Here is a 12,450-nt window from a genome sequence, read left to right as displayed (position 1 = left end):
GTGCTTGGACCAATTCTATTCACTTTATATATGCTTCCCTTGGGTAACATCATTAGTAATCACTAGATTCACACTTCCTTCTGCCTAATAATATAGTAACTTGCTCAGGAATTCTGGAAAGAGACATTGCTGTTGAGTTTTTCAAATGTATTTTTATTTTATTTTATTTTTCTTTTTTTGGGACTTTGAGCACTGCAAGCTGAGTGTCATCCAGTTCCTTTATATTGGGGAGAAAGCAGACATCTCTACAGCCGAAATCTCCAACACTTGGCAACTCACACCAGAATAATCTAGATTCATAAATAACACTACACGCAATGGGCGGGAAAGGTAGTTTTTGATTTTAGGGTGAACTGTCCCTTTAAAGAACATTTCAGTCCCCTCAGCTGCTCTCAAGTTTGGTAGCTGATTTAAAAACAAAACTAAATGGTTGGTGATACTTCACAATTTTGAACCCTCAGCCTCATTAATAAATTGCCTCATTTAAAAAAAAAAAACAACAAAAAAAAAAACTGGTTAAAGATAGGCTTAACTCTCCGACTCTGTGAATACATGTGTGTCTCACCGCTGGTCCTGGGTATGGGCTGATATCGCAGCCTTCCCTCCAGGACAAATTGAGGCTCCGGATGAACTCCAGGTAGAAGGGATGACTGCTGTTCAGCATTGAGAAGCCCAGAATGTTGGACTGATCGCCCACCACATCATCCAGCCGCAGCAGAGGGAAGTCCTAAAGACAGAGAGAGAGAGACATCAGAGGGAGAATAAGGGGAAAAAAGCTACATCCTCTGTCTGTCTTATGTGATGTATGTTATCAATTTGTTGGAGTTGTGAGCTGCAGAATCAACAAGCCTTTAAGATCACAGTGGGAAGGAAATTCGAGACAAGTGAAGGATGAAAGAAAAGCAGAAGGAAGAAGGGGACAGAAACAAACAAAGGACTTGATTGGGATTTTCTTTTGTAGGCTGCACAACGTCAAGTTCAACTTTAAAATTCAGAGCAGGCTTACAGAGAGAAAAAAGTTTTTGTTTTTTTTTTTTTAAAAAAAGATGGACATCAAACACTGGGGACTTTCAAAGAACTTCAAATAGTCCTTGAAGGCAAGTTGGTGTCATGCTGAGCTCTGCTGCTGAAACAAACCAGAATCAAACTGTTGCTCAGCCCTTGGAGGGTTTGTGTTTGCTCTGAAACAGATGCCGGCAATGAAACATTTAGCTTCAGCTGTGAAGTGCAGAGAACGCAGACAAAGTTCTGTTTAAAACAGACACTACAACCTGCACATACAGACAGAAGAGATGAGTTCACCTAAGGGTTTCACCTTATAAAAAACAGAGAGTCTGAATTTACAGCCATGTGAGCAGCCCCGTGAGGCTGTACTTTGGCTCAGCATGCTAACATGCTCCCACTGACAATGTTCACTTGCTAAACAGCATCTAACTCTTGTACAGACATTTTTATTTCCTATTCTACCTTTGCAAACAACTCTTTGCAGTACATACCTACTGGAAACAGTTTGAAACAGTCAAAGTACATACCTACTACTTTACCGACTCTTTACACCGAAACTACTTGATTGAACGTCTGCTCAGAAATGTGTGAGTGTTTACAATTGAATGAATAGGCGTTATCAGTGGTTATCATAGACTGCATGATAATAATGGACATGGCCACAGTGATGTCACACAATGGGTTGTGGACTCCCATTCTGAAGCCTCAAGTCTGGCATTTTGGCCTTCACCATCATGGTTTTTTGGAGCCAGAAGTGACATATTTGGACAAGAGTGTGGAGATAACACTAGCTGCTAGCATAGCTGGCTTGGTAATGCTAATGCTAATTTTTGCTAACACAAAACAGGCTTAAAACCATTCAAACAAAAATACTTTTTAGGAAACAGAGAACATCAGATTCCTTATAGGGTCTTTTAGTTTAACCAAACGCTGAACTAGACTTTGTAAAGCAACCAAAACTTTGCAATTAACTTGCCAACCCAGTCTCACTCCGAAGTCGTCAAATACCAGCACTTGGTCAGTGACTTCCCACATCACACACCAAAAAAAAGCTGTCCTTTAACACTGGCATGATAAGTGGCCAGTCACGGTTATTGTTAAACGACACCAGGCAGCGTCAGGTAGAAATACTGTGGGACAACAAACAAAGCTAAGGCAGCGTAAGTCCAAGTAAGGCTGGCAGGAGGGGTGGTGGATTGGTTCAACAACTACTGACTTTCACCTGGGAGGATGGAGTTTGCTTCCCATATTAATGTAAAGCCAAACCCTGCTCTTGGTTCCTAAACCCAATTGTTGCCTTAATGTGACCATGTGTGTTTGTTGTAAAAGGAAAAAAAAACATAGCATGTTTATTTTGAAAGAGACTGTATGCAAACTGTATATTTCCTGTATGTCCTGATGTCAAGGAATGACAATCATTTTATACGTTGATAACGGCGTTCTGAACCTACTTCTAACCAATGCAGTATGAGGCTGACAACCACTAATAATGTCCATTCAGTTGAGTGCTAACATTAAAATGGGTGGTACAAACTGCACTTTATTAACACCATCTCTGCTCACTCCTCTGTTGAGTTTGTTAAACCTGTTAGGGTCTGACAAACTTTCACCTTAATACAGGTCTGATCAGGGCTTTTCAGAGTGTTATTGGCTCTCTTATCCCATAGTTTTGACCTTTTTTTGATGATTCTTTGGTACAAATAGAAATTTTCCTCATGGTGGTGATAGAGAAAAGGTCAGGGAATAAGTAAAAACCTTGTGATTTACTGTCCAGCTAATTTCACAGAAACCTACCAGCGATATCGCCGATAGCGCTTAATTTCCTTTACACTGAACAGTTCTTTGCACAATTGCTTTGGTGGTGTATTTGTTTTTGCTCTGAATACATAGGGTTGTTTGGGACATGGAGATGGGAAACAGGTTACTTTGTTCTTGTTCATGTCATTTTCACTGTTGTTTCTTTTCCCTTTTGATTCGGTAAAGGAGAAAAAGAGAAATTCAGCAAGTAGTTTGTCGACATGTCTCACTCTTGACCAGAGTGTTGGATGGACGAACTGCCACCATCATCATTTGGCTGCAACTCAAGCGTGGTTAAAAATATTCTGGCACAGATTCTATCCGGTCTGCAGAAACTGTCTGTAGAGGGTATGTGGTGTTGGAGGGGAGAGTTGCTTTTTAATTCACCATCGAGGTCCAAAGCCCAGAGCTTCAGTCACACATCCAAGAAGTATTCAGACCGTGGAACCTTTTCTGACCAGCTGTTTAGGACAACTGCTAACCTGTGTGTAAGGTTAATTTCCTTTTCCCCTGAATCCCTCTGACACTTATTTACTTAACCACATCCCAGCCTGTCGGGAAGCGGCTGCTGCTGCTTTTGTTGTTGTTGCCGCTGGTGTGGTCGACAGTTGCCAAATCAATTCCAGCTACAGCCAAGTACACAGTCAGACTGTGGGCCTGCCAGCCATGACAAAGAGCAGTTGGCTGGAGGAGTCGCGGCGACGGGGCCAGCACTGCTGAGGGAGGAAACACTGCAACAGTATCCCAGAAGGACACTGGTGATGCTGTGACTGCAGCACAATTCAGACGGGACGCCCATTTAGAAACAAGCTGGTTTTCAGCAGACGATGAGAGCGGGACAAGGTCAGAGCTCCCTGAAGAAAGGATGTGACAGTGTCTGTCTCAGATTTGTGTGGGTTTCAAAGAGCAATAAGTAAGATTTAGATTTTTCCTGCCCTTTTCAGGAGAACATGGCCATCATATATCTGCAGGGTTTGGATAAGATTATTAATCAATATCTGTGACTCACTGATTGCTTCATCCAGAGTTTAGAGAACTCTGGTTTCTGAAACTCACCTCCTGGCTTATAGTCAGTCTGGAACATAGTATTTGTGACAGGCCTTTAATTCGTTCCAAAAAAATTAGGCTTTGAATAACAAATCAATTATGAATCATCTGATTTAGCTCAGACAGATAGTGCTTCAAAAAGAGACAGTTAAGACACTCGTTTTACAGCATCCGAGGATGACAGCACCTGCCGTACTGACTCACCACCACTTTATCCTGTTAATATATTAATATTTGCAACTTGGATTAATGTTTATGAAAATCCCTGATTCTTTTGATCAGTGCAGTGGACCCGCACAGACCAGTGGAATATGAATAACTTACCCTGTTGTTGAGGAACCAACACATATTCTAAGTTTATTACCACTTCAGAGGTAATGTGTCACCACTTTTCTTTGTCTCTCCTGTTTACCATGCCAGTAAATGTGAATTAATTATTTTGTGGCGCTAATGGTTTCAGTAAAATAAACTGAAACCTTGAATTGTGGAGAATCTAATCAAGCCAAAGATGTGTAGCATCTCCAAACTGACAAAAGTTTTTATATGTATGTACAATCTAAAGAGCTAACTAATATTAGCTGAGGTGGGTAGTCAACATTCCGGTTTTATACATCCAAAGAATTTCTATGAAAAAGAACTGCTTGGCAACCAGACCAGGTGTCTAATTGACACAGGAGTTTATTGACAAAATGTGTAGCCACAACAGGCTGGTAAAAGGGACTGGACATTTAATTGGGACTAAGCTTGTATTTAAAGTTTATGGTAGGCTAGTGGTGAGTGATTGCACACCTCATCTCTGGGGTTGGGTCTTACCAGTTAAAAACAAATTTGACTGGCACCTTTTGGATCTATTATGTGGGAGAAATCATGAAAGAAACTACCATGAGACACATTCTCCAGGTTTTTTTTTTTTTTTTTTTTTTTTAAATAATCTGTAATCTGTTTTTTATATATATTTATTGAGCCTTATCATGATTAAAATCACCCTGAAAATAGTATTTTACTAAAACAGGCTCTCCCAACCCTGGAGCTTCCAGTCAGAAAATCCTTCCCCCTGCCATGTTTGTGCGGCTGCAACAAACATTGGAAACTCACCCTGATTTATTTCAAATTAATCAATTAGATGTTTCTTGTGTGGTCGAATGATAAAAGGGAGCAAAAATGATGACACAGATTTATATTTGATTCATGACCTGGGAGTATTTATTTTAATAATTTATGTCAAAAGGTTAACTGTTCAGAATATCATGATGTCTGAAAAACAGTGAGTCTAGGTTATACCTATCAGCCAAAATGCCATTGGAATATACAGGAGAGTACATCTACTTCCTCTTCAGTAACCTATCCATCGACCTTGTAGTACACCCACCTCATCAGCTACCGCTACATCACTGCTCTTGGGAGTCTACAGCCATGTTAGCAGCTCTGTGAGGATGAACTTTTATACTTACCTTACGCAGAATATTAGCTTCGGTGTGCTAACATGGTGGTGCAGTGGTTAGCATTGTCGCCTCACAGCGACACACCCCACTCTGGGTTCGAACCACCACGTTCACCCTGTGTCAGCGTGGGTTTTCCAGCCTCCTCCCACAGTCCAAAAACATGCAGGCTAGGTTAACTGGTAACTCTAAATTTGCCACAAGTGTAAATGTGAGCGTGAATCACTGTCTGTCTCTATTGTGTCATCCCTGTGATAGTCTGGTGATCTGTCCACGGTGTACCCCACCTCTCGCCCAAGCTGGGATAAGTTCAGCCCTCCCCCGTGACCCCCAACTGGATAAGTACTTACAGAAAATTAATGAATCCTAATATGGTCACAATGACAATGATAACATGCTAATGCTTAACAAGGTTAATGTTTATCATGGTCACCATCCTGATTTAGAATGTTAGCATGCTAATCTTTGCTAATCAGCACAAAACCATATCCTGTATATAAAGATGGATGACACATCTTCACTTACCACCAAAATATTCTGGATACGGCTGCTGTAATCTTGCACTAGTGATGTCATGTGGAGCCAGACTCTGTGCAGTAACTATCACTAGGGTGTGGAGTTCCCGCCCAAACACCCATCTGACCAATAGGCAGCAGTGCGATTGATCGCAAACACCCACTGGCGCATATAGCTGTCAATCATAACGTCGAACCCCCTTTTCATAGCATCATAGAACAAGTCAAAACCAAACTTATCAGAAAAACAAACAGCTGACCATAAATCAGAGTGATAAGAACTGCTTAAAATGACAGACACCATCTTTGGGAAAAACTTATTTGACATGTACTCTGATCTTTTAGTTTGGCCCATGTCCCATCTGCCAATATGGAGGAGGCAGGCTTTATGACCTATACTGCAGCCAGCCACCAGATGGTGATCCAGATATTTTGGCTTCACGTTTGGGGAGCTGTCATGTTGTCTATTTTTATATATACTGTACATATAGCTACAGCTGAGACTGATGGGAATGGCATTAGTTCTGCAGGTATTTGAACATGAATTGAAGTTATGGACAGATTAATATGTTGATCAGATGATGGTGCTACATAAGATGTAAATAATCAAGACCAAAGTGGTGGAGCAGCTGACAAACAGACCAACATACGGGACCTGACGGGACGCCATCATGCAAATAATTAAAGGAGGTCCAGATGGCATCACTCTGGAGAAAATGTGTAGTCAATTAGCTGGAATTTAATGAACTTAATCTAATGTTTGCTTTGACCCTCATTAGAACAGCTAATAATGATACATAGGAGCCACATTTTCTGTCAGCCTCAGTGTCTGTAGAGAGCACTAAGAACTGAGCCAGATCAAAACCAGTCATGAAATGAGTCGTTAAACCAAAACTAAGAGCTCAAAGAGGCTAAAAACTTCAACTGACACTTTGCTAAGTCTGGCCACTTGAGCACAGGCTGGACGATCATAGCATAGCACTGGCCAGCTTTGACAAGGGTTGTACAATCTTTTCAGATTTCCCTCATTTTCAGGCTGGATTTGAAGATTTTAAGCTGAACATGATGCCTGTGACAGGTGCAACAATGACACTTGTTACATGGAGAGGTTGGAAGGAGACATGTGTTTTTTCTCCATTTCAAAACCCAAATCAAACCCTAGTAAGTGCAGGATGAGCTAACAAGGTAGCTAGCTACTGAAGGTACAGCCTACTACTACTTTTGTTTTTTAACTATTATTACACTGAATAAAGACCGACCCTGCTCTACAGGAACCAGTGAAGGGAAGCAGATAAACTTCACCAACTAGCTGTGTGTCATGACATTGTGTGTATCTGCTGGGGGTCAGGGTGCTGGCAGCACAGGAGAACCAAAACACTGTTTTCTGCACACAATGTGATGACATATAACCTATTCAAAATCTGTGAAATTTCCCTTTATTTTCGTCGTCTTCTGTCTTGAATGCCAGATGATGTGGTGTTTCACAGTTACGCTGTCATCTAAACGTTAAGCTTTAGCTTCTATCTTTATCTTTTTCACCTATTTTCTTTGCTGAGTGAGATTGATATCCTTCATGTATCTTTCAAACCTGCCCATTCTCAATCCCAACTTGTCAAATACTGCCACTTTGTCAGTGATTTTGGCGTCAGACACCAATGCAAAAAGGTACCTTTTGTGGCAGTATGATATGCCACTGAGAAGCGTCAGTTTGTAATGCTGCCTGGAAAATCCCTATAGGGTGAATGAGAAGGGAGCTGGATGGGTCCAACAAACTCCAGACTTTCACTCAGTAGCCCAGTGTTCACTTCACATGTGAATGTTGAGCCAAACTACAATGTTTTTCTTAAAAACCTGAATACTTGCTTTTGTTGCACAAGGAAATAAATTTTACTGATATTGTAAGTCTATTTTGAAAAAGACAGCATCTTGCATCATGCATCTAACAAGCAGAAACTGTACATTTCCTGTGAGAACTGAAGTATATTTGAAAAGACACAATGCATTACACAAGTGTAAACTGACACAGTGTACTGGAATGTCAACAACAGACGCAGGAGGATACCCCATGATATATCTAGATATGAAAGTCCACTGACAAAGCAGTTTTTTTTTTGACAAGTTGGGATAAGTGCAACTTTAAGAGGAGTGGAGATATTTTATCACTCTTAAAAGCATTCTTTGCAGGAGTTGGGGTTAGTTTGTGAACACAACATATAAACTTGGCCCCTCCTGACCAAAGTGATACTTTAGCAAGCTAACTGAGATAACTGCCTGGATGTAAACACTTTAGCCTCTGGCATCTTATTTCCTGTATAGTTTTTCCATCTTTACCCTCAGATGTCTCATAGCCAAACAGCGGTGGTGAACTCTACATAACGTCTGGCGTCAGAAGCCTTCTCGTCTTGTCACAGTCAGCAGAGCGTGTTTAATACAAAGTTAGAGGTAGGTCAAAGACAGTGCTGCAGGTGTATGGAGGAGTGTGTGGAAGTGGTGAAGTAGGGGAATAATTTTACTTTTGGTTGCTATCCAGGCTTCTGCTGGAGGGGGGAGAACGGCACTTTCGCCCTTGGTTTCTGAGCACAGCGTGAAGTGCCCTTGCGAACAGCTCCGTTAAAGTCCGTGACATAACGGTGTTTAGAGATGAGGCGGAGATTGAGACGAGTTATTATCCACGCAAAGTCTCTCTGCACAAGGGCACAACACCGGATGGTAAAATTATAATGATGACAAACGGCGGCGGGAACAGTGTGCATCTCTGATGAGAGGAGAGAGAGGAGGAGAGGAGTTATGGGTAAAGAGTGCAGTGAGAGAGAAGGATGTGATCCATAAGCATCCTTAAACAAGTGAAAAGATTGGTTTAGTACTAACAAAATAACAAAGATGGTGATGGTGAGATGGAGAAACTGATGACAGAAAAATGATAGGTGATTGTGAGAAAAAAAAGGAAAGGAAAGGAAAGGAAAGGAAAGGAAAGGAAAGGTACAGAAAGAGATGGAAGGGGGGAAGGACAAAATATAGGAGGGAGGAAGATATTTAGTAATGGAAAGGAAACAAAAAAGGGGGTGAGGACAAAAATAAGAGATTAAAGGAAAATGAGCAGTGAGTCAGAGAGGAGGTATAGGAAAGGAAATAATGTAAAGGGATGGTGAAGAAAAGGAAATAAAATTGTGGGGGAAGAAAAGAAAAAGAGACAGGGAAATAATTAAAATGGAGGACAAAAGAGTTACAGAATTTAGCAACGAGGGAAGGTGAGATCACTTAGGAGTGAAAAGGAAAGGAAAAAAGGGATGATGCACTTTAGGAAAGGAAAGAATAACACGATAGGAGGAAATAGGAAAGAAGGAGATGAAGGAAGCCAATGGATGACAAAGAATAAAAAGTAAGGGGAATTTAAGGAGTTAAAAGAAGGTAGTATAGGGAAAAAAAGGAACAAGGAAAGACATTGACAAGGAAATTAGAGAAGACGAGGGGTTTAAGAAAAGGAAAAAAGTAAATGCAATTAAGGAAATGAAAATTACATAAATAGATTCGGACAAAAGAAAGGAGATGACAGAAATTGAGGTTTAACAGTGAAGGAAAGAAAAAAAGGGAGGCACCTGTAATTGTACAAAAAAAGACAAGTACCTTGCCTTTATGAGGATGAATAAAAGAGGAAAAGAAGTTTAATGGATGATGAGTGCGTCATGATGACTGAAAAGACAAAGCTCTTACCATGGTGGTGAGGATGTACTTGTAGAAGGCTGACGTCATCCCCAACTCATTTGCCTGCAGATCACCAGAAGAAGAAGAAACTAATGTCAGTGCCGTGAAACAGGAAGTACAAATCTTAAAACTTTATCTAAGGAAATATGAGTCACAGTTTATTAAAAAAAAAAAAAAAAACAAGGGAACCATCTGTTTTATGTCCCTCCTCCTGCTCACTGGAGTTTGTCCTAAATTGGAGACAATTATGTCTCATCCTGACACTCTATGTTGGAGCCTTCCTGCTTCTTTAACAACATGAAACAGTGATTATGTCCCAGAATAAAACTACAGGAGCTGTCAGTGATGAAAAGCTGCTCAGAAAAGTATGGGGAGGTAATAATAAGAAGCAGAGCAACAGCTGAAAGAGCTCAGTTTGCTCTGATGTGATGAAAAAACGTCTAGACGTCTATAATCGTAGTACTATAATGGTTTGGAGGTTTTGTGGTTATATGTAACCCAGACATCCAAACACGTTCAGTCAAACATAGCCAGAATTCAACAGGGATGTCTCCACATCTTTTCACCTGCAAGCAGTACAGTGATCAGTCTGACTTCTTGCCCAAACTCTGTCCTAAGAAAGTTACTCTCTATTACCCGATATTTAGCATTGTCGAACCCATACAGCAAGCACATCTGTTTCAGATGTTATCACTCAATGGAATGGACATTACTAGAGGTTATAAGTCTTATACTGTGGATATGGGTTATCCCCAGAGAAATACAGTAAGTTATGCTATGAGAAAATGGCAAAAGTAGCCTGCTACTTGCAAAGCTACCTTTAAACACTATATTTTTTACTCAATAAAACCATAATAAATAAAAGACTAATATAAACAATAACAAAAACAGACCTATTGAAAACATTTCTTTTTTGGGGACATTAGAACATAAATATGTCCTGCAAATAAGATGCTCTTTATACTAAAATTACGTTCTTTAACTTCCTTCATTGCTCCCATCATAATTACTGCAGCCACCAGAGGTTGCCACCAAACAATAAACATGGCCATTTAAGAGAGCTGGATACAGTGTTGGAGGCAGGGTCCTGATTGTTTCAGTGATAGTTGCTCAGTGGTGCATAACCCCTAAAAGTTCAACATCCAGATTATAAAATGACCCAGATCTTTCACACTGTTGGCCCAAAGATCAAGCATACTAGAGACTTTTAGCTGCCGAGCAGGTAACTTCTGCAGGATGGGCAGCTTACTTCCAGTTTAGCTTTCCACTAGCGATGGCCAAATGAAGCCTCATGAAGCATTTTCTTTATTTTATGAGCCCACTAGATGGCACTTTCTGTTCAACAAAAGGTTGGAAGCACACTGAATTGCCATTCTTTGAGCCTCTCTCTACAAACCAAGAGCGCCCTCTAGTGGGCTCATAAAATAAAGAAAATACTTCATGAGGCTTCATTTGGCCATCCCTACCGTCGACTAACTTCAATCAGGTTAAAATGATTTAATTGTGCATTCATTTACAGGTGTCTCTTTCACAATGAAAGTCTATGGAAAAAAAAGTCTTTTTGGGTCAAATGGCACATGATGACCCAAAAGTTGTAATTCAACCAAACCCAAACCCAGCACTGTTCCTCGAGGCTTGGTTAGAATGGTTTTACTCCAGGTTCTCCGGCGTCCTCCCACACAACTACATTCAAGGACTTCTGTCGGTAAAAGTTGATACCAAAATTGTCATATATATATCAAAGACACGGCAAGAGATTTAGTCGTTAAAGACCAAACTACAAACTGGCTTTGTGAACAAAACCCGGTGATTTCTGCAGCATACTTTTTGCATCATGCCCTGCCTCCTGCACACTCTATTCCACCAACCCTCTCCTACACCAAACAGAATATTTCCAATAGGTGAAAACGATTGTGGTTTGGGTTAAAATCCCTATTTTTGTTTAGGTTAGGAGAGCTCTGCTGTCATGGTTACAATAAAAACATGTGGTTAAGGTTGTTGCACGAAGGTGGTCATGCCTAAAAATGAGCAGCACTGACTGTGGATTTGAGATGAGAAACAAACAGCTCTCTCCTGTGTTCATGACTGCATGTTGCCTCTGAGCAGCTGCTGCTTCACACTGTTTGCATGCAGAACCTGATAGAACAACTCTCCCAGTACAAATATTCAGCCAGGCTGGGACTGGAACTGGCAACCTCACAGCGGAGACCTTCAAACTGACTCTGTTATTAATCCATTAACCTTCCACACACTGTGAGCTTCTCTCTGCTGTGTTCTGCCTGCAGGAGCTGAGTTTATAGGGAAAAAAAAGACAAACATGACAGAGTTACTGAGCGCTTTTATTTTGTATTCAAAACTTCTCGGACCTCCAAGGTTACTGGGCAGAGAGTGAAATTACAACCTGCCAAGAGCTGGTAGATTTAGTTTGAGGCTGTAAAATCTGTCGACTCTACTGGCCAGTTTGGCAGGAAACCAACCCGTGTCTGAAGGTCCTGTTCTACTCTGTAACCACCACAGAGGAAGAAACAGACACACAAAGCAGAAAATAAAGATGTTTCAAAAAGACAGAGGAGCAGCACTGCTCAGGGGCCTTTTTATTGAAGTGGTTCTTTATTTCGGGTGATTCGATTGATTCAGATTGCCACTGCAGAACTACACCTGTATTTATTAACAAAATGAATTCACATTAAAATCAAAAAATGGTGCCATTTGCCATTTTTTTTTTTTTTTTTGTGGGGGGGGGGGGGGGGGGGGCGTCACAAGCACTCTATACCAAATTATATACTTATTCTACATAAACCATAAAAACTATGAATAAACTATTTAAAAAAATAAAACTATTAAATTAAATTAATTCATCTTATCTGATGTACAGGAGGTTTTGTGTCTCTCAACGTCCATTTCTCCTTATTTTCTTCTCTGAAGTATGGAGTGCCTCAGGGGCC

At 40.6% G+C, this 12,450-nt stretch overlaps 1 protein-coding gene across 2 annotated transcripts in view; it reads right to left on the bottom strand.

Annotated features, from left to right (window-relative positions):
* The window catches only part of LOC125905328 (glutamate receptor ionotropic, kainate 5-like), a 369,618-nt gene that overhangs the window by 104,357 nt on the left and 252,811 nt on the right, over positions 1-12,450 (bottom strand). For both annotated transcript variants that reach the window (XM_049603257.1, XM_049603258.1), the window contains exons 7-8: positions 9,515-9,568; positions 566-727 (exon numbers count right to left, since the gene is read on the bottom strand). In XM_049603257.1, the coding sequence (XP_049459214.1) occupies positions 566-727; positions 9,515-9,568 (216 nt within the window). The remainder of the gene's footprint in view (positions 1-565; positions 728-9,514; positions 9,569-12,450) is intronic.

The sequence above is a fragment of the Epinephelus fuscoguttatus genome, linkage group LG17 (genome assembly GCF_011397635.1).
Source record: "Epinephelus fuscoguttatus linkage group LG17, E.fuscoguttatus.final_Chr_v1".
NCBI classification, from domain to species: Eukaryota; Metazoa; Chordata; class Actinopteri; order Perciformes; family Serranidae; genus Epinephelus; species Epinephelus fuscoguttatus.
This window is presented reverse-complemented; position numbering and strand designations above follow the sequence as displayed.